This window comes from Lepisosteus oculatus, chromosome 9 (assembly GCF_040954835.1).
Source record: "Lepisosteus oculatus isolate fLepOcu1 chromosome 9, fLepOcu1.hap2, whole genome shotgun sequence".
NCBI lineage: Eukaryota > Metazoa > Chordata > Actinopteri > Semionotiformes > Lepisosteidae > Lepisosteus > Lepisosteus oculatus.
Genome location: NC_090704.1, coordinates 32,701,469 through 32,729,203, shown reverse-complemented (window position 1 = coordinate 32,729,203; position 27,735 = coordinate 32,701,469). Strand labels below are relative to the sequence as shown.

Genomic DNA, 27,735 nt, shown 5'->3' with positions numbered 1-27,735 from the left:
ATGAGAGTGCTTTTTGATTTAAGCACCGCAAAAAGACACACAGTTTTACATCACTGTTAAAGAGGAATCTAGAAAACTGCCAGTTTGAAAGGAGTTTCTAATAGTACTTTATAATTAAACCAAATATGTATTTTTTTCCTTTCTGCCTTACACAAGACTGATATTTTATTGCAGAACCCATGAAGAGGACAATGCTAGTCTGTAATAAGATATGAAATTGAGGATACTTTTTCCTTCAAATATGTTGGAAATATGTTGGCACTTTTTTTCTGTAAGAAATACACTAGAAAATGAACTTAAACAGGAGCACAGCAGCACAGCAGCACTGCACTGTCAGGACCAGACAGGTTCTGAGCAAAATGGCAAATTTTCAATAAACAGGGAATACAAAAAGATAGGACTGAGTTAAAAGAAACCAAAAATTAACTCAGTAACATCTTTTTACAAATGAATTAAATGGCACTCAAGGTCTAACCAGTGCAATTAGTAACTGTGCTTTTCTTTCCATTTTGAAATACATGCATGACTTTATTATATACCCCCAAACGACTTTTCCATCTATCTTAAATTATTTTTGTACAATGTGAAATAGAACCAATAAGCCTCCAAGTTTCCCCTAATTTTTCTTTTGTTCTTTAAAACACTTGTAGATACAGTCTTCTCTGGAAACTTCTGAAGACATGAAAGACCAACTTAAAGTGCTTGACACTCAATATTCAAAACATGAAGAATGAAAGAAAATATATAAAAAATACATTTTATTATACTGGTGTGAGTCATTTTTTCCCACCAGTGATACTGTGTTTTGTCTGAGTTGCTTGCAAATGATTCTACAACTCATTAATTGTAATTTCATTGTGCTAGGTTGTAGCATCTAAATAAACTTGAAGAAAAAAAACAAAAAAGGCTAAATCAACACACTCCACAAATTTAAGAAAAAGAGAACAATTTAAAAAAAACAAAAGAAAAAGGATCTCATAGTGCCGCGGTCTGAACAAACTGTATACAGGACAAAGTCATGAGCAAGAACAGTTAAAAGCACAGAAACCATGAAAAAGCACATCCCCATAACAGAGAAACATCACAATTCAAACCCAGATGAAAGACGCCCACCCTTAGCACCCTTACCAGGGTTCAAGGTAAACCAACACTGCATTCCTGTACAGCCACTTCCAATGCTTACCACATGTAAGGATGTGCAAGACAATTTCTATTACTACAGACTTGGAAAGTGCATGTTAGTTTTAGCACTTCAGAACTGAATTAGAAGGGGTAGAATGCTTTCATCGTCCCATTTCCAAAAAATAAAAATGCTACAGCCAAACAATCGCTGAAGTTATGAGCTGAAGCAAAGTCATATTTTCTGAGAAGCGGCATGCCTTAGTCACAGCCATGTTTCTTATACCACTTAAGATTTTGGGAAACATTTTTACCGTCAGATTATCAAAAGCTTGCGAGTGGTGTCTTAGGCCTGCATCAACCACTTGTGAAACTTTTAGAATTTGCACACAACTGAAAACAGCATTAAAACAGGAAATTAGACATACCTCAAAAGAGTCTTCCAATTTTTTTTTATTTTATGTTTTGAAAATGGGATATATCAGTAATACACTCTACCGCACCTCTCACCTTTCACTCTCACCTTAATTTTGCTATAGATTCTCCTGAATGCAAAACCTTTTTGTTCCTGATGTGGGGCATCCTGTATATACAGTATGCATACTATTTAAATACTGCTGCAATCGCTTGTAGCTTACGTGATGCTAACCAATATTCAATGTTGAAGTTTAAATATCTCCATTAAAGACCATTTCTTGCTGCATGCACATTAGTAAAACAGAGAATGAGCACCCTCACATCCAAATGGGATCCAAGACCACAACAATGATCCCAGCTCACACTTTGCTGAGTTTAGACCATCAGAAAAATGTGTTTCGAGCATCCATGACAAAAACACAGAGGGGAAACAAAGGCAACAGGGTACTTGCAAAAGGCAAAGGGCTTCTAGCAAGAACAAAATCAGGCCACAGATCAATCCACAGAGGCCAAGAGGAACTGATAACGTAACAGGATAAATGTGAGGAGGGAACATCAAAAAGTAATATTGTAATCATGCAACAAAGAAACAAAAAAGGCTTTTTTCTTGACTTTCAAGGCAGGTACATAGCAGATAGGCACAGGACAAGACCCAGAATTGAAGGCAGGTCAAACAGAAGCCCCTCAGCGCGGGGATCATCACAGGGAGCACAAGGAGGTAAGGCAGACAGATCACAGGCACACCGAGCACATAGCACGAGTCAGCCAAGACTGGAGACTAAGGCCCTGTATTGCACACAAGACCAGCAACATAAAGAGCAACAAAATCCTTGCCCACTGAAAGCTGGCCTAGCTGGAGCTAAGTAGAGGATCAATAGGCAGATTAAATATTTATTCTTTCCAAATCAGCCAGCTGCCCACTTTTGATCAAACAAGCCGCAGGGGCTGAAAGGGACATTCTCTTGTTTTCTCTTCAAATGAAGCTGCCAGATAAAACTGCCATTTTAACCTGAATTTGGGGAGAGAGAGTGCAAGGCTGAATGAAAAAGGCGAATGCGTTTTGAGAGCAATGCAGTTGTATTGACATGTTACACACTGCTGGAACAACTTGTTTAGCTAGTTAAGGCTGCTCCTAAAATTGGGGTAATGTCACATTTGAGTTAGGGATCTGAACACAGGATTTTCCAGACTGTTCAGTGTAGTTCTATCGTTTAGTACAGCTGCCCCAGTTTCTCCAAATTAACCTCAATGAATAAACAAATACTTCCTGTTTTTGGTGGGGGGTTTAAAGTGTGATGAATGAGCCTTCTTTGTAAGGGGTCTCAGGGTCTCGGTTAAATTCACACTGAATAAACAGGTAAGCTTTCGATCTTATGAGGATTAAGAAGGGCCTTAATCAACCAGAAATGTAACTACACAGTGCTGTACAGTAAAATAACACCCAACTAGAAATTAAATGAAACAGGAATAAGATGAATACTTAAGGTTGATTAATATGACATTAAAGACCAAGAATCAACAAAACTATAAAATGCACCAAAAAACAAGCCTTGGCATTCACTCCTTGATGGTTCTCAGCTAAATTCAAATGAGTGAATTCTCAATAAGTAGTGGATTAACTGAAATTATAAAGACCCAGTTTACGAGTCATTTTTAACATGAGTGCAAAAAAAAAGAAAGATGGGCAGTTGCCACGGTCTCTTAGCTTTGTGCAGCAGTACTTTCGATCTCACTTCAACAGTATTAAAATATTTGGGAAGACAAACCAAGTCATTATAAAAAAGCGCCAACACCATTTGCCATTGTTACTTCAGCCGAGATGAATTTCAACATCAAACTCTTTCATACATAACAGCAAGGAAAATGGGCTCTCTGTGCCACTCTAACAAGCCACTCCTGTCCCCCACCCCACAGCTGGAAGCTGGCTGTATTCAGGACAAATCTCAGCAACGGAATGCAGTGTTGCTGACCGTTTGACATACAGGTAGTCAGAAAAAGTGATCAAGTAACATGTGCAATACAAGCGACATGACTATCGAAGGCGTTGTCATTCTGCAATGAGCTAAGGCCTCTGAATAGTCAGTTTGAGCTGTTCTGTTCTCCTTTTACAGCTGCCCAATCAGATTTCAGCCAGTTTCACATTGTTCTCTGTTACTTTATTCATCCAGTAATGGCCGATGAAATGCTCCTTTGATTAGTTTGCATTTTCTTACCTAATGGAATATGTTAGAAGCAACCAACTGGAAAGAAACTGAGTAATAGCTACAGGTTTCTCAAATAATTTTAATTGTAGTCAATTATGGACACAACTATGACCTCTTCCTCTCCCACATCAGCTTTAGCTCTTTGGTCAGAGTGCTGATAACTCCATACCAATTCACAAAGCTGCACTTTAAGTGTTAATCACCCCAGGCACTGCCATTCTAAATAGCAACTCAACAATCAAATAATCATTTACTTCAATTGTATTCAACTTTTTAAATGTCTAAAAGTGGCTAAGAATTTCTTTATGAAACACTACTATTGGGGTAAAAGCCCAACAGTAAACGCATCAGACATGTACAACATTTTTTGCCATTTAAATACAAAAAAGGTGACCTACATCAGCCCTCACAACGTCATATAATGCAGATTACTTATCACATTTAAAAACACTTGGAAATCATCAGAGCAGCCTCTTAAAATAATCATAGGACTGTATGCAGAGCTACTGAGAGACACTACAGCACAGTTTTGCTCTGTTAGACTCTAGTACAGACAGCGGTAATGGAAGAACACTGTCACAGCCCTTTTGAAATATTAAGTACTCCATGTCCAGAATAGAAAACTAAACGGCGAGTAAAATGCTCTCACAGAAATCTGAGGCATAAAGGCAAAGAATGAACTAACCTTTCCTGTGCAGGGCTGTCTATCATATCTAGTTTTGTTAGAAAGAAAAATTCAATCTAATGAAAATCATCCTTTTCTTTCTACATTCCTGGTTTACAAACAAGTTAAGTAAATACTGGATCGGTAAGACCTGATTCAACAGGATAGAAAATTGTGTAACAGCATGTGGAACACTATAAACAGTTCCTTGATTAAAACACCAGACGTTAGGTTGGTGAAAAGGTGGATTTTTTCCTGTAAACGTTCAGCTTGCTCCATACCCTGAATGCTCACTGATGGGAGGATATAAAAGTAGAATGTTTCTGAAATGAAAGGTTCTGGGCTCCAAACCCAGGATCTAAGATGCCATATTACAGAAGTGATCCCAGGCCTCTGCTCCATATAGATATATTGGAATTATCAATATGTAGAGGGATATAGAGGTACAACTCAAAAATATGAATATACCAAATACACTGTCCACTGCAATTCAAATATACAAGTCTGACAAACACTTCACATATAACTGTCTAACGAAGCTAAGAGAACTGCTCAGGATGCTCTTCCTAGGGAGCAATTGCAAACACTTCCAACACTACTCATCAGGTCACAGCTCTTCTTATGTCAATAGTAAATGTCCATGCAAAATAAAGAAGAATTTACAGATGTTACCAACAACTATCCGTAGACAAAAAGTAACAGTTTTAAAAAGTTGCCTTTATGCCCCTTTGAAACTAAACACCATTGTACAACAGCTACCTGTGGGCCAAAGGGTGGTGATGTGAATACAAGCTCCGAGCACAGGCTGATCCACATTGGGACCCATTAGCTAAGACACCCCACACTGCTGATGCTCTGCCTCAGCTTCACAAGAGCCCCTTCCACCACCCTCTCACTCTTCCTACACAGACCAAAATGTAAAAATCAGCAACGTACACAGACACAACGGCAGCCACAATCCTGGAGACTACTGGTAGTCTGGTAGTACTGCTGAAGCCCTTTTAGGACAGGAAATGAAAGGAAAACTCTACACAATCCATTCGTTTTCCGAGATGCAACTCTTTATCATCACATGAGATTCTCCAAGTTGTCTTTTTCCCCATCTCCTTTGAATTGGGGCTAATTTTGAAAATGGCAACCAGTTTCTCCATCATAAGCCAAGCATGCCCAGAATGTGGCAATTTATGTCACTGTGGGTCAGCTAATGAGGAATACAATCATGATCAAATATTAACTTTTCAAATGGATTTTCTCTTATGTAAGCCAAAGAATAGTTTTCCTTTCATTCTTTCCCTGTTCAGGGTTCAGTTATTGTTCCATTATTGTACATGCCAGTTTGTTATGTAATACACACACATAAGACATTAAACAGATCAGTACCAGGGTCTACTTTCTTATAACCAATACTTTCCAGTCATATTCATATTTTATACTCATGCTATAATATTTATATGGATCACAGTAAAAAAGCTTGAAAACAGTGCAAACTGAGGCAGGTGTAGCTCTCATTACAATTTGTTCAATATCAAGTGAATGAAATCTACAGAACAATTTCATGATTGCTCCTTGAATGAAAAACACCTATGAAAAACACCTCAGAAACTGAATGTGATTGGTTTAGATCTTCAAGTCATCACACACGGATGACTTCTGCAGACTGATGGGTTTCTCTTTGGATGTTTAAAATTCATCAATATTTGCATTTGTACCAAGGAAATGAAGAACTTTTCCAGAACAAAATTAATAAAGGATAAAAAAAAATTCTCCACATTTTGTAACAGGTATATCTAATGTTATTATTGTTGACAAATGTAATGCTGCCAATAAACCTCCTTTTTATAATCAATCAAAATGTAATTAAGCTTTAACATTTTCATCCTTTTTTTAAAATACAAGCCAGTGGAGCACATTAAATGAAGGAGTGGCAAAAGTACATTATATGTTCTAATGAGACAACTGGACAGAATGCCCAGGAAAGGATGAATTGGAGTAAAACCTGTGACAGAACTGTAGAAAAACATTTAAAGCATGGGATACTAATTACTAATCAAATAATATAAGATGCAACACATTGTGTCGAACACCTTAAACAGCAATATTAGATCCAGTTAATGTAACAGACTTAACCATCCTATTTATTTTTAAACTGTCTCCCGAAAGTGGGATTCAGCTCTGAGCGTGCAGGTCCCAATGGCCCATGACATCAGCACCTGGGATGCTGGAACCAAGAGGACAGATCAGGAAACTGTAGCTACTTCACACGAATAAACCCTGAAGACAGAGGACCTCCCATTAGAAGTTTTGTTCCTCTCTTCTTTGCCCACATGGTCGACTATTCCTATAATTAACTGCTATACTGCTGTGTTTAATTTTTCAGAACCATACCAAACAGAATTAATATGAGAACAAGCAAGTGGTTTGAGGACTATGAACCAATGGCAATAAAGCTCAATTAAAAAAAAATATTTTACAGTCTCAAAAAAGAACATTAATCTTGTTTCTTATTAATAGCATATTCTTTGCACAAACGCATGAGTAAGAAATCGTTAATAATGTAAAATCAGTTTCAGATGTCTTGGCTTAAAATCAAGAAGATGATCACCAAAACAACTCTGAAACTATGCAATCTCTTGACAAAAGTATTCAGATACCCCCACAAATGCAGTAAGTCATCTTGTAGCTGCTCATGAGGACAGTGGAGGATGGGTGTGAGATGAGCACAGGCCAAGCCTGACCAGGAGTACCTTGTATATGGAGAAGGGGGTATCTCACACTTGTGTACCACTACAGCTGCCTGAAGAGTATGATTTTGGGGGGAACCAATCATTAGGGCCAGTGAAATGTTCATGGCATTTCTATCATCTTGACTGACACATCATCAAGGGAGGATTGCACTCAAGTTCCATATTTTTATGCTGGACAACTGCTTAAATTAAACATCATGTAAAACTTTTGCTTTCTTAGTATTATGTTCTACTTTTTCTCCAGGTTTTACTTGTGCATCTACTTAGAAATCAGCAATACACCAACAGCAATTATTCTATGCATCATGTCTTTTGCTTGTTCTAATCAAAGTCTTAAAACCATCCTCAATTTGCACAGCTTATGTAGGTTTCTGTACATTTTAGGAACTAGGAACACAAACCAAACCATGTGGGGACATGCTCACAAGCATTCACAGGAGCCACCCATCTAAAAAAAAGAGCACAGTATCTTCTGACCGTGGTCACAGAGTCATGCCAGCAGTTTAACCAGCATGATTAGGGAAGAAAAACGTGACTTGAGAGCAATAGAAATTTCGAGGATTTTTACAGGACAGAAAAACGCTATAACCAGCACAGACTAAACAGTTAAAATCTTGGACTTTCCTGTTATTTCGCTCCATTCTTTTTGCAAATCCTATAACACAATACAGCGCGTATTCAAGTGATTTTGTTGTGGATTCTATCTATACTGTTATTTGCAAACATACTGTACCACTCTCTCAAAAACAGCTTCTAAAGAGACTGCTATAAGCATATAAGCAGGTTTCCAGAGGACGTAAAAGACCACTGCACAGTGCTCTGAAACTCATTAGCAAGTCACGAGGCACTGAAGCCTTTGGCACATTGTCACAGTTACCCCCAACTGTGTGTACTCTCATTCAGCTTTGAGAAGGCTTTTCAGAAGCTGTTGCTTTACATTACACCATTCGTTTAGCATAAGATACATACAATATAAAATACATAAGATGAAGCTGATAAACTGGTTGAAAGTGCAGAACCACAATTCACCAAAACTCTGATGCATTTTATATTACTGCCCTGAGGCCCATAAGTGAAACATGGTTTTCATCTTAGATGGACAAACTCTTCAAAAGCGACTTCCATTGCTTCAACTCTAACATCTCCTCATCAGCATTTGGTCAGTTACCCGGTTTAGATTTCCAGTTCGGTAAGGAGCAGGACCAGCAACTTCACTTCAGTTCCATCCTATCTTGCCTGTGCCTGGCAGTGCTGGGACACACACTGCTTCTCCACAGCCGGCCTTTCCTGAAGCACCACAGGTACCGCAAGGGCTTAATGGGAGCAGATGTCATGACCAACAGTTCCCTGCCATCGGAAACACAAAGCATCCAAGACAAGGAGGACACAAAAACATTTCAGGCTTAAATGAATTTCAGCTGCAAGAAGCTGCCTGTCGTACCAGCTTTTGCTGAGCTTCCTGAAAAGGTGGAGTAACTTGCCCTTCCTTTCCTGGAGCAGACCAGATGATGTGCGGGAGATGACTGACTCGGGTAACCTGTAAGATGTGGTGATGAGAGGATTCGCAGTTTTGCAGCATCTGTGCTTGGTTGTGTTGGGAATGTGCTGCTGTGAGAATTCTGGGGGTTGGGGTAGATCTCTGCTCTGCAGTGCTTTAAGAGCACTTTCATCTGCCACAACCCCCTGACCAGCACCCCAAATTCTCTTAATAGTCCCACTCTTAATGCCATGAGCTTCCCTCATAAACAACATTTAACTGATCACTCTTTTAAAATCAAATCTATTTTTTTCCCCATGAACAACGACAGAGAAGGTTTCAAATCATTTTTTTGAGCTCCGATATTAGCTTTATTAACATTGATATTAAGGGTTTCTTTTTCAATTCCTCAATAAAGATATTTATCATCTTTAGGTTATGGCACCTATTGGTAAATTATTAAGGCTGTTCCTGATGGAAGATTCTTAAAAAAATACCTTGGATGCTCATATAACTGTCATTCAATTCAAAGATCTGGAAAAACATCCCCTGAACAAGTTTAAAGATGAAGCCTTCTTTGCCAATGAAGAAACACACCACTGCCCTAGACAAGACTGATGAACAAAATGCTAAGACGCTTATGCATTTAAATAACGTCTGCTGAGCAGTGCATGTGTCTCTGGTCATTCTCAACATCACTAAAAGAAATAGGACAACATTTACCAAGGGCTCACACAATTTTTCTGATAGAAAAGCAGCCATAAAATACAACCAGTAGGAAACTGCTTACAACATTAAAGTTCCAATTTGAAATAATAACTGTCTGATTTTAAAACAATATGTAGCCTTTATGGTTGTAAACAAGCACTTGATTTGTAATTTCCAAGTGCTAAAGAACCCTGGGTAACATGCAGTGGTCAATCATATCCAGATCATTAAAGCAGTCCAGGAGGTTGAATCTCCATGTGTTCTGCACTGAGTCAGGAAAACACAAAATCTGTTTATATTCTAAAAGGACTGAGCTTTGAAATGGTGGAATGAAACTACATATGCATTAATTAACATTGCTGTTAGTGTCAGCCAATAAAGGTGAGCTCTATATGTGGGTGGTAGTTTCACTTAAATTGAAGTGACTGTCCTTCTGTGTCTATAGGAAAGCTCATGACAGTGATCATCCCCAAGTTGAAGGGAGGGCAGCGGTGACTGGAACCCCACATCTGAGCAGAGACCCCCTTCTCCAGCACCCTCACCTCCACCCCTCCACGCAGGGAGTGTGTGGGATATCCTGCAGAGCTCAGTGAGACTTAGACAGGTTGAAAGGACATCTCTGACATCTTTGTCGGCGTCTTTTTTCTTAGTATGTCTTCAAAGGAACTCACATTCTGGATCCTCGTTCCTGAAGTATCTTAAAAAAAAGATGACACCCTTTAGTAAAGAAATAGAGAGGCAAGGACATAAGAAAAGGATGCACGGTCTTGGTGGACTGTGACTGCAGATTATCAATGGGTTTGACAAAGGCCTGTAATTTATTATTTTCTGGGGGTTTTCCTACCAACTTTGAAGCGAGGGAGGGCAAGCACATAAAAGCACTTGCTCAGCATGAAGACTGTCTCCTATTGCTGATGCTGTCAGTTCAAGCCCAGGCTAGGTTATTAGGAAGGCTGTGACCGATACCCCAGGTAGCAGAACACCACTGGCCAAGTGCTGTCTGGACACCACAACCATGCAGTCAGTTCAGTGATAGGTGCAGTACTCCTCCTTACTCCTCAGTACTCAGAGGTAAAGGACAGTGGGGATCATGGGCTGCCAAGTGATGAGCAGCCACTCATCACTAGTTGCATTAGACCAGGGTCTGCACCTTCCTTGTTCAACCTGTGCCAGTGCAGGAATTTGGCTAAATCTTAAGAAAAATTGCTACTAACTGGTAATCACTGGGTCCCCTCCAACATGTAAAGTACTATGGGGTCCTTTGAGATGAAAAACACTATATTAAAGCTAACTATAGCACTATATACATGATCTTAGCAAAGACAGAATCATCAATCTGTCTAAAAGACTGTAACATTCAGGCACTGTGCCTTTTTAAGGGACACATTGAAGGTGGCAAAATAACTTACCTTGGCTTTCTCGCTGGGCTCAATGACAATGCCATTGGTGGAGTTATTGAGCTCTCGAGAGACTACACACAGGAACTCTGCCTGGTCCTCATTACCATAGTTATAGGAAGATCCAATACTAATGAGCTGGAGGGAAAGAGAATCAGTGGAAATGTACCCAGTGAGCTACTAAAAGCAGAAAAGGTGATAACTAAGACATGATGCGATTCAGTTACGCAGGAAAAAAATATTTCATACCACCAAAATTGAAAACGTTTCATGAGTAAGCTGTACAAAAGCCATGGCAAAAGAGCAAACCTAATATTCTGCAGGTTAGACAAGATTGCTGAAGCACCCTCATTTATTGATCAAAGAGTTTTATTGCTTCAATTCTGAGCCGTCACTGAGGTTTTTAATGTGCTGCTGCTGGTTGACTGCGTTTGAAGTTACTGCTGGAACCAGTTCCGTTGGTTCTTTTCAACAACTCACTCAAGATCTTCGCAACAGCTCTCCCAGCCTTTCACACTCTTTAGAAATGCAAGATGCCTGTTACAGTTGGGTACTTATAAGGGAATACAGCATTCTAGAATCACGGCACTTTAAGGGGCTCCCTGTACACCCTTCTTATGATACTCCAATGAAGCCTGGGGCTTACTGATATACATATGTAAATCTCATTTAACTATTTACAATTCTTAAACAAACTAGTAAATGGCTCCTGAATGTGTGGAGAATTTCCACCTAAACCAGTAAACCCTTTCTTAAGTTCATGATCTAGATCAAGGAACAGAGAGCCACGTGCGTGCCTGGTTTTAATTAGAGCTCAACTTTTATTTGCTTGATTTAACTATTTGCTGCTGTAGAAGATTAAATGAATCTGCATTCTACAGGTCTTATATGTCTGCCGTAATAGTTCTAAATCCTACAGCAATAAGACTCAAAAGAGATTAAGTACATGCTGGAATTAGACTATTACATCATGGACACCTCACAATTTAGAAGGCTAAATACAAATACAGTAAGGTATGAAATCATTACATTACAGCACAGAGAATGTCAAGCCAATGAATATATAAAGCCTTAACTTCCATCAGGTTTGTTGCAAGTTCACAATTATCTTTCTACAATTCCACCTCACTGTTACCTGCTCAAACTTCCACCCGTCAGACATGGTGGAGACCATTTGAGTGAGTTCCTCTTCCTGGCACTGCAGCACCCGATACACATGCTTCACTGGACCCTGGAGAACGTACAGACACAAGGTATGTCACCTATCACTCATTATGTATCTCATTAAAACACAGCAGTCATATCACCCTACAACTCACAACTGGCAGACCACTGAAGCTAAGCAGGTATGAGCTTGGCTAGTACCTTGAATGGGAGACCTCCTGGGAAAAACTAAGGTGACTGCTGGAAGAGGTATGAGATGGGCCAGTATGGGTTGTCAACCCTGTGGTTTGTGTGGGTCCCAATTCCCCCCTGTATTGTGACGGGGACACTATACTATAAAAAGGTGCCCTCCTTCGGATGAGATGTAACACTGAGGTCCCGACTCTCTGTGGTCATTAAAAATCCCAGGTGTTACCCTGGCATCCTGGCCAAATTTCCCATTGGCCTTTACCAATCATACCATGGTGTTCCCATTTATTTTGTCTACCTGTGTATCCTGAGTTTTCAGTTTATGCTTTTAGACGGCTTGTGTGTCTGTGGTCCAGGCTGTATACAGGTATATGTATCTTTAAAATTGCTGCCTATTAATTTCAATGAAATCACACTGTGCCGAGAACAAACAAACCAGGTGACCACATTTTCTGAGTCAGATGAGTGTTTTAACTTAAACATATTTTCTTGCTAGTCAAGCTGGTGTCAGCTGGTGACTAGCTCTCCATTTCTAACAACAGAATCAACAAAACGTACTAATACTATATTCTCTTCTGCAAATTGCAAGGGACCAAACTATATAAGTTGCTTATATTTGAACTGCAGAGTGTCATAATCATTAAAGTTAAGACTACAGTTACTATTACTCAATCCCCTATCCCCCGTGAAGGAGTCTCTCTCCAGCCACATCCTCACCTGTGATGTGCGGTTCTCGTTGTCTCGTATTCTCTCCTTGACCAGTCGCACCAGTGAAGCAATGTTATAGAACTCAGCTTCCTCTAAGACCCCTGTGGAAGAGAGAGAGCTCATATCTCCAGAGTATCACTGGCAGTCTGAATGTACCCATGCAATCTGGATAACCACGCAGACAACCAGAAATGATGGCTGTAGCAGTAGCCAATTCATATCTCAGCAGTGTCAAGCCGCAGATTTTATGATCACACAAACCTGCTTTTTTTGGGGACATACTGTTAACAGGCGTCGTCCTTCGGATGAGATATAAAACCGAGGTCCTGACTCTCTGTGCTCATTAAGAATCCCAGGGCGTTTCTCAAAAAGAGTAGATGTGTAACCCCGCCGTCCTGGCCAAATTTCCCACTGGCCCTTTACCAATCACGGCCTCCTAATAATCCCCATCTTAAATTGGCTTCATTACTCTGCTATCCTCCCCACTGACAGCTGATGTGTGGTGAGCGTTCTGGCATACTATGGCTACAGTCGCATCATCCAGGTGGATGCTGCACATTGGTGGTGGTGGAGGGGAGTTACCATTACCTATAAAGCGCTTTGAGTGGAGTGTCCAGAAAAGCGCTATATAAGTGCAAGCAGTTATTAAAATGTTTCACCTTTTAAAAATAACCTAATATTTAATGTTTTCAAGAAAGATCAACTTGAAAAGAGCACTTTAGTCTGAATACTTTATTCCTTTAGAAAAATACCTGCATCACCTAACGCAGTGACAAGTTCAGCTTCCTGTCTTTGTTTTTTATTGTTCTGTACGTGTTGCAACAGGATTTTTTACTTTACTTCTACTGCTGAAATTACACATGCAGATGTGAAGCAAAATATTTTTGTTCTAAAATCTCTCAACTTCAACAACGTCTAAGCATGGTCTTTCTGCTATGCTTGTTAGTGCAGGGTCAGCCTGAATTTCATATGCTTGCACACGCTGAGACAGAACTGGAGAACCCCACCTTCTTCTGCCAGGTCTTTGTTGATGATCAGCTTGCCATGCCGCAGGTAATTCAGGATTGGTCCAAAATAGGTGGGGTCTCTGTCGATCAGATAGGCACCTGTCTCATCCTGAAGGAAAATTAAGTCAGAGTTAACAGCCAAGTTGACTGAAATTATGAAACAAATGACAAAATACCAACGTTACCCTTTTTATATATATTTTCCACTGATGAAATACAAAGTGCATTTGGTTTTGACTCGCAGGTCAAAATAACAAAGGTTATGTAAGCTGCAACAACAAAATTTGCACTTCTGATATAAATATCAGCATATTACCAGATGATAGTGAATATGAACAAACAAAAGATGGAAATCGGTGATAATGATCAACTTAATTATTTTTCTATACCTTTGTATTATCATTATTAAGAGGCACACAGGCCAATCATTTCTAATAACTTGCACATTTGTACAGCCAAAGCTGTAAGTCAGGAAACCAAAATGACAGCATACTCCCACAAATGTAAAAAATTCAATTTTCATAAATGATACATATCTCAGTAGCTTCATCGGATTCACCAGTACGATGTTGTTTTTTGCATTCAGCAATAAATCAGAAGATTAAAACTCTGAATTTCAGGAATACAAACATATACACCCTTTCCAAAGTAACACATTTTGTTGCCTAACAGCCTAAAATCAGTACTCATTATAACAGAACTTATTTAACTTTTATTAACACACTGTAAACACAACCTCCAAGTGAAAAATCCTTAAACATTGTGAAAAGTAATTACAGGTGATAAAATGCATTAGGTTACCACAAATGTGTTTCTTTTCAATACACACCGTGTTTCACATTCTGTTAAAGTTTTTCAACCAACAGTTATATATAATATTATAATATATACATAGAATATTAGAAACTGTTTGAGCAACTGACAACCCAGAATGTAGAGTCACTACCCTGGCACCTTCAGCCCTACCGGTGGCAGTGTGTTCCCTCTCACACTACATTTCAGCTGGTACAAAGACAGAGCAAGAGCGAGCTTTGTCATCTTACTGCGACGTCTGGAAATGGCAATGAAGGAATTTAATACTCTGTGCATAGGCCTTAATCTCAATTCAGATATTGCAGTACCAAAGAAACACTAAAGAGTTGCAATCTGTCCTAGAATTCATTTCTATAGAGGCCTTTTAGCAGATCACTCTTGGAGTGGTCATGGAGAGCTCTGAAGCACTCTGGAAACCCAATTTAAAACAAAGCCTTGGACCAATGGAATTCCAAATTGCCCAACGTGTATACTTAAGCATATATTAGACATATTACTTTGATGCCACAGTTTATGCTTGATGTAAAAATCTGAAGCTGCAGCACCTGCAAGAGCACTGATTTTCTGTTTTTATAATACAAAATAGGAACCAATATCATACTTTGTGGACGGCACTATGGTTAATATTGCTGCCCCATAGTGATGGGGCACTGGGGGCGATCTATGAGGAATTTGTATGTTTTCCCAATATTCCAAATGTTCATGTGAGTTTCCTCTGGGTACTCCAGTTTCCTCTTACAGTCCAAGGGCATATTGGTAGGTAAATTGCCTTCTGGGATAATTGGCCTTGATGCAAGTATGCGTGTCTGTCTATGTGTGGACTGCAACAGATTGGAGTCCCATCCAGAGTGTATCTGACTCGTGCCTGTTGCTCTCCAGGGTAGGCTCCAGCTCCTGCGTAATCCACTATTCGATAAAGCTGTTGAAAACTGGATGGATGGATGGATCTTGCTTGGCTGAGAGAATCCTGACAAGAGCACCTTGCGAAATGTCAGGGAACATTTGTGTCTACAGCTTTGGAAACATGGGACCTGGCCAAGTGATACACAAGCACTCCGGGAAATTAAAAAAAGAGCAGTTTCACTGACACAGTTCTGTCAAGAGTTCAAGTGCCAGATGTAGTCAGTCTCGTTTTGGTTGTACATTTTCAGTTCAGTAAACATCACAGGAAAAGTCTTTACTGAAAAAAGCAAAAGTTGAATAGGAACAATTAACCTGTGGTCAAGATTATCTAAAACAATACCACCACTGGTTTTAAATGTTAGTGTTCAACGGAGAGAGTTTACCAGAGGAATATACTTTTTGTCCGACTACCGGTTTAGGTTGTTTGTTACTGGCCCACTGTGTCCCAAACTTTTCTCATCTGTATGGCGACTTAAGACCTGCGTGACAAGATACTTTGGCTGTGCCCAAATTACGCGGGCATAAAAGCGGAATTATTTTGAAAAGGAATGTTTGCATATTAGCACAATGTCGCCAGTTGCATAAACTTTTGAAAACCACTAAAATTAAATAATTAGGCTGTTTATTGTCTTCTGAATTAGGGTCATAATGATTTTCCTGGCGTCCCAGTCATTTTGATCGCCAGCATGTTTACTAATAAAATAATTTATAAACCGTCTTTCAAGAAACACAAAGCAGTTGAAATATTATTTCAAATGTATTAATAAACAATGCATTTATCATTTTTCCAATGTTCTATCCGTGAAACGCTTTCTATATTCAATGCTGTAGAGTATAGATAAATCACTAAAATAAACTCTAGTAAATCAAGAAAATTTTGTAAACTATGATATTTTCTGTTAATTCGGTGAGTCAAATGTAAAACGAGAAAACATTTAGGTGAACAACATGTCAAGTTTATTCTGTGTCCATGGTAGGTGAATTACATTTTTATCTCATGAGCAATAATGTATAAGGGGGTCTGACCCTGCTCTTTACTGTCTGGGGACACAAACGACACTCGACGGTACCACATCGCAGACTGGACACAAAAGTTGTCCGAGACAAATTTGATTAAACACCAGACACTAGACCTCAAGTTAACAACTCCCACCTTGTCAGAGTCGAGATCTGGGTCCTCCTGGCACAAGCGGGAAAGAAACGATTTGGGCTCTCTGCATAAAGTCTGTTTGGTGGTGACGAAGTAGGTGCCGCCAACGTTTAGACGAACCCACTTGGACCCGGGCTTTTCGGGAGAGCTCGGGTTGCTTTTGAATGGAAAGCCGAAACTGGACCGGGTCGAAACTCCTGGACTTGACAGACCGCTCCGTGCGGGGATCATGAGAGTCGGGGAAGAAAGCCGGACGGTGTTGCGGATCTCTCTCGGTTCCGTGTGCTCTATAGTACCAGTTCCAGACTCCACAATGTGCAGTTCTGCCATGTTTTTCTCGTACACACCAGGATATCAATTTATTTCCCAGGTAAACCTACAACCCCTATATCAGGATCTTCCCTCATGCAATTACGCGACAGCCAACGAATTTGCTTAACTGTACGCATCAAGAGTTGTTTTTTTGACGAATCGATAAAAGGCGAAATGCACTAATCTCTCATTGCTTTCTTGGCTTTAACCAGGATCTGCCTTTATTTAATAATACCAAAAATATAGAGGGAAGGCAGGACTTCCGGGTCACATATTTCTGTGAATGTTGCTAAACATGATTTATACCTAGAGACTATATTAGACGTGTCCAAATTATAATACGAATATCGCCTTATTCATTACTGAAATAGAAACAATGGTAGACCATGATTTAAATCAACGTATAATTATGGCTTTAAAATAGTATTTACTTCCGTGTCAATTTTATTTTCATTTTACATTGATTAATAGTAAACAAAACAGGAGATAATTATATTGTTGTGTTTTTATAGTTTCTTGGTTTAAAATAAAACATTTATCTAATCGTGTTTAATAAACAGTTTTTTTCCGTGAATGTGGACTTTCTTTTCGCCATCTTTGTTGTGGGCCTTACAACACAGCAAACCGTCGCATAACCGAGTTGCGCTGAGCAGGGGGTCTGCACTTGGACCCTGTGCGGTTACCGGGATATGAGGCTGTTTGCTTCTCAGAAAACCTGTATATTAACGCGCCGTTGCACTGTAGAATGTAAAGTGTCCTTCAATAGCTGTGCTCATAAAAAGTCAGCCTGTAATTTTGTTAATACTGTAGTAGCTCAGGTGGGTAGCTGCGTTAACATGCAAAGGAACGAGTAATAGGTTTATTCCATGCTGAAAAAAAGAAGAGAACACAACGTTTCGGCCGTGGAGCCTTCTTCATCACACCTGAAGAAGGTTTCACGGCCGAAACGTTGTGTTCTCTTTCTTCTTTTTTTTCAGTATGGAATAAACCTACAGTATTGTTCATTTTATTAAGATTGTGTGAAACGAATTGAAACCTGAAATTTGCCAAAACTTTGTTGTAGCTCCAATGCTACGAAGAGCGGTGATGGATAAGCCTACCCTTGGATGGAAACACTGAAACGACTACAGTATTGTATTACGTTTCCCCTTTAAGTATATTACTGCTGACAGTATATTTGGAAAACGTATCACAATAATAACCATTCTAGGTATTGTAGCCAGGTTTGCCATCTGGCGATTTTAAAAGTACTAGGACCCTTCTCCCTCCACACTTTGTTCAATTCCCAGATCCACTAGTTAACCCACAACCCAGCACTGGTAGATTCAGTACCGCCAAGTCAAATTGTGTCACTTTATGAAGATTGCCCTCACGTATTTTACATTCTGTTTTTTGCACAAAGGTGGTACGAAGATCTTAAAAGGAGATGTGACGTGGCACAAAAGAGAAAGAGAACGCTAAAAGGCACCATACCTAACTAAACACACTGGCTGTTATAATGCAACACTCAATGAACAGAGTCTTCTCACTATGGGGAGCAACCAGTTTTGCATTCTGTTGGTTTTCAGAAAACATCTGCGGTACGAAGCACAAAGAACGATTCTCTACGCAGCGTCTGTGCAGTTTCGCAGTGAACTGCGCCGCTATTGAAACCGGTGAATGACGTAGCATCCGTCTCCGGTCTGCCATTATCTAGCGGCTGTTTCTTGGGAAGGTGAGTGTTGTTTGTGGATACATTTTTCCAGATTAATTCCGACTGTTGTGATTTGCGAAGATTATTTAAATAAGTGTAGCTACGAGGGAAACGTGTACGCTTTTTAAATGTCCGGTTTGGTCCTCAGCGGGTGAGATGTAGTTTAAGTTTGCATTATAGCGCGCTGACCTTGTGCAGAAGCGGAATGACAGAGCAGCCTTCAGCAAATCTTGTAGTAGCTCACGGTGTTATTACTCGTCTTCCGTCTTGTCACGGTTTTAAGTAATCCTATGTGATTGTGTTTTTCGAAAAACAATGGAATGGGATTAAGTCATTCTCGAGATAACAGCACCACGTCAACGGTGTTTGTCACTGGGCATTATTCATTGCTGCTGACTGACGGAAACACTTGAAACATTAATTTCTTGATTAAAAAAACCAATCTGCCTTTAAAATCCACCCCCCACGTTGAAGAAATCAGTGCAAATTTGGGCTCAAATTTGAGTATTCCCACTAAGTCTCAAGTCTGCTTGGCTGAGAGGAAGTCCGAGTGGGGGTGTGCTTTTCTCTGGGGGTACTCCTGTAGGGTGCATGAATCCGATGAGGTAGCCAGTGGATTGGTCTGAAGCTTCTTCATCTTTGGGAAAAACCTTAGTCCTTTAAAAAACGTTCGATGTCTTACTGTTCTGTTAGTGACTTTATGCTCTCGCTTGATTCTTATGCAGGCAGAGCACTTGGGAGCACTAACGGGGTCAGTTCAACAGCTTTAGAGGCCCAGAAATATGAATGTTGCAGTGCGTTTCCTTTGCTGTGTTGGCAGTGACATTCCTACATGTAACCTGCTGTGTTTAACTTGCTGTTGCGTTGTGGGTGTGCTTTTGCTCTGCCTTCAGTTCTTGAATTCAGTTGTTTCTGCAGCACAAAATTTACGGCCTTTAAGTGGTCTTTTTTTATTCCCCCATTGCTTGGTTGATTAATGTGAAGATTAGAGCTGTCATAACGTACATCGTGAGTGAAATGTTTTCACTTGCAGGTTTATCCTACATTCAGACCACTTTCTTTGACTAGTGTCTGGTGTTTATTGAACCACATTTGTCTTGGATGATTTTGTCTCCAGTCCGCAATGTGGTACCGTCAAGTGTTGTTTGTGTCCCCAAGCTGTACAGAGTAGGGTCAGGCCCCCTACTACTGCAGGGATCTAAGTCACTGGACCAGAGGGGTTATAGTGCATCTGATTACTGATTCTCATGTAGCAGTTCTTGGTATTTAGGGGGGAATTTCAGAATGTGGCCAACATAGGCCTAAAGAAACATCTTCCAGATTAATTGAGAATAATGCATCTGAAACAAAATGAATGAAAACTGGCAATGAAACATTGAGAATGTACCAGCATAGATTACAGGGGACTTGATACAAGTAAGAATTCAAAGTCATGAAAGGCATTGATAAAGTCAGCCCAATGGGTTAGGTCTGATGATGCTCAGTAATACAAGAAGGACCTTGCTACAGAAACAGAAGTTACAGAGATGTGCATTTAGTACTGACAACAGGAGGTATCAGTACTAGGTAGAGTAAGCTGCAAAGATATTTTGGTAGCTGCCTTCATGAAACAACAGGGTGAGATCAGTGTGATGCTATTATCTGAATGGGCACCATGGTTCAAATGTTGTTCTCTTACTTTTTGTTGGCATAACCTGTCCTTTTTCTTTTCAGACTGAAAAGATGTCTGGGCGCCGGGTTGCACTAAAGGCCATAGACTGGATGGCGTTTGCTGAGAGGGTTCCTCCCAATCAGAAGGCGATGTTTAATGCGCTGAAGACCCGCAGTGATGCCATTGCAGCCAGGTCAGTCAGTCAGTCACTACAGTGCTGGTGCTCTAGTTATTTTATTTTTTTTGCTGCTGTATTTGTCTTCTGTGTTCATGTAGTTATTTTTCATTTTTGTCCACCAAACCATGGATTTTCTATGTTTCGAACTGTATTTTAAACTGTATTATTAGAAATGTGGTTTGAAGCAACAGAGGATGAAAAAATCACTTACCATTTCTTTTGCCACACACTGACTTGTTTTTTTTCTTGTTGACAAAAGAAAAACATCACTCAAAACTGAACACTGAGTTTCCATACTGCGATTTAATCAAGCATTCTCAATGTTATTAAGCAGAGTTTGTTTTTATGCTACTCTCTGCAGCAGGGAGTATGGAAGCTGACTTTCTTTTCTTCAATATTTCCTCTGTGGTGCTAGGCTAGCCTCTCTGCCCGAGAAGCCTGCAGTCATTGACTGGAATTACTACAAGACAGCAGTGGCCAAGGCAGGGATGGTGGATGAGTTTGAAAAGAAGGTGAGGAGGAAACAATGCAGTCAAGAAAGAATCTTAGCAGCATTCTTCAGCCAGGACACATTACTTTTTGGATCTTAGCAAAGGATTTGGCCATTAAACATTTTTATTTGTCATGATAATTTCCATTAACATAAACTTTATATTTTGGTTAATATTTTTGATATTGTGCCAATTTTTTATTTGCATTCACTGTATATTGAAAACCATGTTTATAGACTGTTTCACCTTGGTTTTGTGTCAAGAAGAGTGACATTTTCACCTGGGAATGTCTCCTATTTCTACCCAATACATGCTTTTAGCTGCAGAACGGATGAAGTAAGGCATGTTTATTCAGACTCTTTATTTCTCTACTTTCTGCAGTTTTCTGCCCTCAAGGTCCCGGAGCCAGTAGATACTCAGAACTCCAAGATTGATGCCCAGGAGCAGGAGTCTGTGAGTCATGGAGAAATCCATCACTTTTCTGTATAGTTGTAGAAATGAACTTTTTGCCTTAGTAACCTATCCTACACTGTATACCAGGCACTGGGCGTATGTGCTCTGTGGTGAAAGGCATTTGGACATTACCTGTGTTTGTTAGCCAAGATATTACGCACTTCTTGGTCAAACTTTTGGAAGCTCTGGAGCTGATGGAACAAACAGTTTATTCCCACATACATTTACCCTAATCCCAGTCTCAGCTCAAGGCAATATTTCTACAAGTTGAATGGTGTCTAGAAGAACTTGGGCTGTAGATATTTTAAAACTGTTTTGTCACAATCGTTCTTAAGTACATTTAGTGAACTTTTTAATTTGGCTAGTGACTATATTTTAGTTGATCCATACATGCAAGATTTGAATGTAGCTAGTCTGTCTGTCTTCTGTCACAAGGCATTTTCTGTTCTCAACATGTTAATGGAAAGTGTTTTGGGTGCAGTGTGACCCTCAGTATTTGTGGTAATGTACAGTCAAAGAAATGGCAGGTGTAGTGAAGTCTAGTAAATTAAGCAGTGGCTACAGCCTTGGATTTTCCAGAATACATTCTTTATCTTTCAAGTTCATTTTGCCTTCAAAATGTTCTGGAATGTTAAGAAAGTGGGGCTGCGTATCCTTCATATATTAATTGTTCAATTTCAGATTGTCTTAAATTCTTCTTAACTGCTTTGAGTCATTGGACTATCCTTAAATATACTTGAGACCTCTGTCTTTCAAAATACAGTAGGGTCTCAGTTGGGAAAGTTGGACGATTTGCATATAACCAAGTCTGCCCCTTTAATGTTGCATAATAAATTACAGCATATAGAATGTATGGTAAAAAGCTGTAAGTAAACCTCTTTTATATGATAAAGTACTGCATGACTCCCAATGCATTGACTTCCTTACATAAAATAATCGGGCAGGGGGCAGGGAGAGGCTCACTCACTATCGCTAGATTTCTCTCACTCTCCTAGTTGTGCAGGTGAGTTGAAAGTTGTGGTTTACCTTTGGCACCGTTTGATCATGCTCTGCTCCTCTTTCACGACTCCGTCAGCCAGACCGCAATGTGAATAAAGGAATTTGTGAAACACTAAAATCGCAGATGTCAAGACCCAGCTGTACAGTACTTGAGTGACACTTTCTTTAACAGCCCTGACCTTTCTACAGATTGTTGGAAATATAAGATATCTTCACAAATTCAAACTTGTTCAATAAAAGTAAATTACATTGACTGTTTTTTCCGTCTTAAGCACTCTATGATGGGAATATTTGTCTTTAAGGCATTTTATTTATTTCTTTTTCAGAATAAAATTGCTGCTCTCTACATTGAAGCCTCCAAAGCTCGTGTTGAGCAGTATGAGAAAGAGGTAAGTGAACCCTGGGTTTCACAAGTTTGCGGAATGAATGACTCTTTTGGTGGATGAGCCCTAAATGGAGATAAGAGATGTGAGCTAGTGATTCAAGTGACCTGTTATTTAAACGGTCCAAACTAAACTCAAATGTATGCTTTTCAATACAGTTTTAGATTACTGTGTATGCATTGTGTACAAATCCAAAAATATTTGTGAGCATAGGCCATGAGTAGATTTCTGGGTGCAAGAAGCTTAATTTGTTACATTAGAAGTTTAATATGTCACAGTTTTTAAAATAACAGGCTGAAAGATTTTGAAGGTTTTAATTAGCATTTTATTGACAGCACAGTGTTTCACAGCTGGATGTTAAATGAGTGAAATTGGTTAACTTTTTTTCCTTGTGAAAGATGAAGACTTTAACATGATCTCTTGTTACAGCTGGAGAAGTTCAAGAACATGATTCCCTTCGACCAGATGACTATCGAAGACCTAAATGAGACCTTCCCAGAAACTAAGCTGGATAAGGAGAAATATCCCTACTGGCCACACAAACCAATTGCCGACTTGTAGTTGGCATCTTTTAAGATGGAAGTTTCTCTCATTCCGGGACATAATAGTTTCTAAATAAATACTATTGTACAGTCATAATGCGTTTTGTTTTCACTGTTACAGAACTAGATTTCATGTGGAAATACCATCAAACTTTCCATTTCATTTTAATTAGAAATTTAGAAGTGCCATTGATTTTTGTTATATTTGCACTTGCTTTGGGGACATTGATTATATCTTTACATTTTTTTGTTCATTTGGGTTGAGAACTGGTTCCTCTGATCAACCAACATAGTGCCAATCATCTCTTGACATACTACATGCCTTGCAGTGACTTTTAGGATGTTTTCAACCTGAGATCTGAGGTCTTCTTAGCAGTTTAAAGATTTTCTGAGGAAACATCACAAATAAAGTTTTTCACTCATTGTGTTGTGTAAAAGCAACATTAATATACAGTGATCTCTGGCATTTGATGTGTTCACCTGTACTTCTTTGAATATCTTGTACTTGATAGATGCATTATAATATTTGTAGACTTCTGATTGTTTTTTATATTCAGGTATGGGGTAATTACTGGAAAGATCTGTTTGAATAGGAATGAAGCTTTGTAGTCCTCTAATTTTGGGAAAACGTCCTGAATTGTTTTTATTCATGTTAAGTATAATAGTAGCTCATTTGCTATGGTATGTTACGTGAGAAGAAACAAGCTATTGTATGTATACAACAATTTTTATTAGTGTCTGTTTGGGGGTGCATGCACAGGGATGGAGGACCAAAATCCAACATCTGGCTTGATCTAGCAGAATATAATGTTGTATTCTGAAAAATGACTTCTCAAGGCCAAATGGAAATGATTGGTAGCTTGTTTTTGAGGACATCATGCTAGTCCAGGAGCAGACTTGTTACAAAAAGAAGTGATTTGAGTCAAAAATGAGGGACCAAAATTAGATTGACATTTTTGCTAAGTTATTTGAAATAAGACAACATTTTACAAGCACATTAAGTGCACAACTAGAACTTGGGAAAACATTTTAACCTCCAGCATGACATTTGGAGGTTAGGATTGACATAGTAGAAGATTGGAGGGCAACAGCAAAAATGACTAATCCAGTAATATTTTGAAGGTTAATGAGTGCATCACAGTCACAGTCACTGAAGCTGGGGTGTCACAGGGGCTGGGAGAGCAGCCTGGTTTTGATAATAACTTGGGCTTTATAGTACTCTCTCAAGAAATGATGCTATACAATATGCAAAGATCTGCATTAAAGAGGGTTGAATCAACTGATTAATTTTTAGTTCTTGATTAACCTGAACCAGGCTTACTCCCAATAGTAGGTTTTTTGTCAAGTCTGTACAATCACCTGAATACTGATTTATATTTCATTCTTTTAATAGGCACAAACGACAGATATAAACAAGTGTTCCGTTTAAGCTTAGGTCGCAAAAATTAAAAAGAGAAACGTTTAAATAGATAAAAGACAAAACAATGGGAAATTATTATGAGTCTTAATGTTCCAGAACTCATGCAATTAAGTTCTTTAGTTTTTCCAGAAGGTAGCGCTGTTTTTCTAAATTAATGAACCCCTCTGTAGATTGAACTTCATTGGGGAGTGCTGTGCCTGGAGTGGCGTCTTTGAATAAATCAGCTAGAAAGAGTAGCAACCGTTTCTCTTAGTACGTGAGAATGTCGGATGGACAAGAAGGGATCAGTTTTATGAACTGCTAGTTGTGCGATTAAACGATTTTTATTAAAATAACATTAATTTAAAATTCTGATGTTTTATATGTTTTCTTATTTTAAATAATATTCCTGTTTATGTCAATTGTGCAAACTTTGTAAAGGAATGGAAAACGAAGAGATTTTCCAATGTACAATTTTCTTGAGAAGCAGACCAGGAACAGGATCAGTTTTTGAGTTATTTCGTATATGACGAGAGCCATTTCGTTAGACAATAGAGCATGTAGGGGATATCAATGATTTCAGAAACCATTAGGGTGTTTTGATAGGTCGTTTTTCAGATCCTAATCCATGGCTTTTTTATTAGTGCCGATTCCAGATTCATCTCATCGTCGGTTGGGGTAAGACGGTTTCCATAATTTGTTTTGAGGACGTCAGTAAAATCAGCTGAAATGCTGAAGTTGCCAATTTATCTTTACCTAGGTGGACCATTGAATTAGTTTTGTTCAAAAATATTTAAACAATGTGAGCATAGTAGAAGTTTGCTGAGCAGTAAAACATAAGATTTAATGTAGCTACTTTTTATTCTTGATTTTCAGCGCCTTTCGTCTAACATTCCTGAAACACTTAACTGCGCTCACTGATTTTTACTGCCAAGACACGTCTTTTGTGACTGTGAGATTTCAATTGTTTTAATTTTGAAAAGACAGGCAATTCATTAATTTTTTATTTGATTTTTGAGATACTGAAACCTCGTCTCTCTTTTTAAGTAAACCGTTTAAAAAATGCTTAGCGTTACTAGGTTTGCAGCTCTGGAAATGCTTTCGCCCTCTTGACTGACGGCTATGGTAACAGGCGGTCGTGATGGACGATCAGTTCTGTGACACAAAGAGCTGGGCTACTCGCAGGATGTCATGACAACGCTTTTGAATGGGATAGGAAAAGTGAAGAGGCAATGGGACTTTCCTGGACATTGAAAGTTTGCTGAAACATATCAAAAGAGATAGGGTGGCTGTTTTTTTGGGGGAAAAAATCCGCTGCTGCCGCGTATTTCCAATGTTCTGTAGAAAGCATGAAAATAAATGACTGTCTTGCAAGGAGTGGTAAGAAAATACCCCCAGCCCGTTAAGCACTTGAGTGGGGAAGTCCTGCTCAGGGACTGAGATTCCTGCTAGTGTGAGTCATGCTGTTGTCTGGGAGATGGGTCCAGCATTCTGGAGATGATGCTTAACAATATATTCCCTACCTCTCAGGCTGTCTTCCCAATATTCCAAGGAACATAGACTGGATTCATCCAAACAGAGAGTCCCAGGATGAAGCTGTTGGTCTGTACCCTGTTTTTGGCAGCAGCAGTGATCCCTATGAAAAGCCAGGCTGATGGCAAAAGAGAGTTTCCTGACAGTGGGGATGTGGAGTCAACAGAGGATGAGAAACTCAGCCCTCCAGAACTGCCCTGGGAGACAAGAAGTGGGAAAGCTTGGGGAAACTTAAGGAACCACGGGGAGCACTCAGGCAGCTCTGAGGACAGAGCCTTGTCATTAAAAGGAAACTTTCTTGTTGGCAGGACCAGCCTGACCCAGAGGAGGTGGCACAGTAAGCACCAAGGATCCCGACTAATTCGCAGCATCCTGGGTGATGCCAAGTGTGCCTACAAAAATGGTGCCCCTGAGAGAAGCAAAATAAATGCCCCGTCGTTGGAAATGGACTCCCATGATCACTCTCAAGACAGGCAGCCCCCTCCCACAGGTATTACACTGTGGCCATCAGAGATACTGCCTGCCCTTCCCTGTCCCCAGCATTGTGTCTGCAACCACACGGCTGTGAACTGCTCTGGAGCGGGTCTGACTGAGGTCCCTAGGGCAGGGAGCTGCCCCCTACACACAGAGATACTGTAAGTGATACTTGCTTCTCCAGGGGGCCGGGGAGAAAAGTGCCCAAACACTGCTTATGATCTAAAACGTGGGAATGCTGGTACTCCGTACACATCAGGGCTGATTCTCAGGAGTCCTCCTTGGTTCGGCTCCATGGTTTTTATGGAGAGATCCGAGTTAGAAATATAAAGTTAGAAAAAAATCACAGCAGTCCCCTTTATCATAAGAGGAAAGCATGATATTTTGTCTGTAAAATTCTAAAATATTCCTAATGAAGTGTCTCACTGGGCTGTAACTTAGTTTTAGTTGGATTTTTTACAGCTTCTAAATCTTGCACTTCTTCTTATTGAGTTTGTTTTAAAAAAAATTGCAGTATAAAAAATATAGTAATTCTTACAGGTTGCACCTTTGTCTCGGGATACCATCATGTACAGTATGTTTGGCTGCCTTCTTAACATTTGGTCGACTTCAGCCTTTGTTTCTTTAGAGATACTGAACAGATGTGCTTTACTCTGCAGCTCCAGGCAGGTGCACAAAATGTCACGTCTGCAGCCTGAACATACTCAAAGCAAAAAATAGAGCTGTGCTTGAAAACCAGGTGTACTAAATTTCCTGTTTCTTTCAAGCATCAGTGCAAAATTGTGCAACTATAGTAAAAAACTGATAAAAGTGGCCAAGCACTTTTCCCTCCCACCATAAAGGTTAGTGTGTTTTGCGTGCTTGTTCTTGAAGGCTACTGATGAAGCTACATTTGGTTAGTTGGGTGTCTTCCTGTGGTGCCTTTGACTTGTGTCTGTAACAGGTTTCTTCTCTATACACTGA

The 27,735-nt window shown here is 39.6% G+C and overlaps 3 protein-coding genes across 5 annotated transcripts in view; 2 read left to right on the top strand and 1 right to left on the bottom strand.

Annotated features, from left to right (window-relative positions):
* Positions 1–1,662: 1,662 nt before the first annotated feature.
* Positions 1,663–17,223, bottom strand: kctd2 (potassium channel tetramerization domain containing 2). Its single transcript, XM_006635079.3, has 6 exons — positions 16,668–17,223; positions 13,799–13,907; positions 12,801–12,892; positions 11,866–11,961; positions 10,743–10,868; positions 1,663–10,030 (listed from the first exon to the last, which is right to left on the bottom strand). Exons 1-6 carry the CDS (start codon positions 16,992–16,994, stop codon positions 10,001–10,003), a joined length of 780 nt encoding a protein of 259 aa, XP_006635142.1. The 5' UTR covers positions 16,995–17,223; the 3' UTR covers positions 1,663–10,000.
* Positions 17,224–18,585: 1,362 nt separating this feature from the next.
* atp5pd (ATP synthase peripheral stalk subunit d) lies at positions 18,586–23,463 on the top strand. Its single transcript, XM_069194435.1, has 6 exons — positions 18,586–18,690; positions 20,383–20,513; positions 20,914–21,010; positions 21,371–21,442; positions 22,768–22,830; positions 23,254–23,463. The coding sequence occupies exons 2-6, from the start codon at positions 20,392–20,394 to the stop codon at positions 23,383–23,385; spliced, it is 486 nt and encodes a 161-aa protein (XP_069050536.1). The 5' UTR covers positions 18,586–18,690; positions 20,383–20,391; the 3' UTR covers positions 23,386–23,463.
* A 104-nt stretch (positions 23,464–23,567) lies between these two features.
* The window catches only part of pkd1b (polycystic kidney disease 1b), a 61,837-nt gene continuing 57,669 nt past the window's right edge, over positions 23,568–27,735 (top strand). For 2 of the 3 annotated variants that reach the window (XM_015356092.2, XM_015356090.2), the window contains exons 1-2: positions 23,568–25,443; positions 26,296–26,933. In XM_015356092.2, coding sequence (XP_015211578.2) covers positions 26,356–26,933 — 578 coding nt within the window. In that variant the 5' untranslated portion in view covers positions 23,568–25,443; positions 26,296–26,355. Of the gene's footprint in view, positions 25,444–26,031; positions 26,934–27,735 lie in introns of those variants that run through there. The other variant, XM_015356091.2, reaches the window with a different exon arrangement.

Bases quoted from the DNA above. Each gene is read 5' to 3' on its own strand.
- kctd2 (XM_006635079.3), bottom strand. From the start codon at position 16,994: ATGGCAGAACTGCACATTGTGGAGTCTGGAACTGGTACTATAGAGCAC. The intron at 12,893-13,798 runs GTGGGGTTCTCC...TCTCTTCCACAG, and splicing joins CAAAGACCTGGCAGAAGAAG to GGGTCTTAGAGGAAGCTGAG. The intron at 10,869-11,865 runs GTAACAGTGAGG...CTTTCCCTCCAG, and splicing joins ACGGGTGGAAGTTTGAGCAG to CTCATTAGTATTGGATCTTC.
- atp5pd (XM_069194435.1), top strand. From the start codon at position 20,392: ATGTCTGGGCGCCGGGTTGCACTAAAGGCCATAGACTGGATGGCGTTT. The intron at 20,514-20,913 runs GTCAGTCAGTCA...CTGTGGTGCTAG, and splicing joins AGTGATGCCATTGCAGCCAG to GCTAGCCTCTCTGCCCGAGA. The intron at 21,011-21,370 runs GTGAGGAGGAAA...TACTTTCTGCAG, and splicing joins TGGATGAGTTTGAAAAGAAG to TTTTCTGCCCTCAAGGTCCC.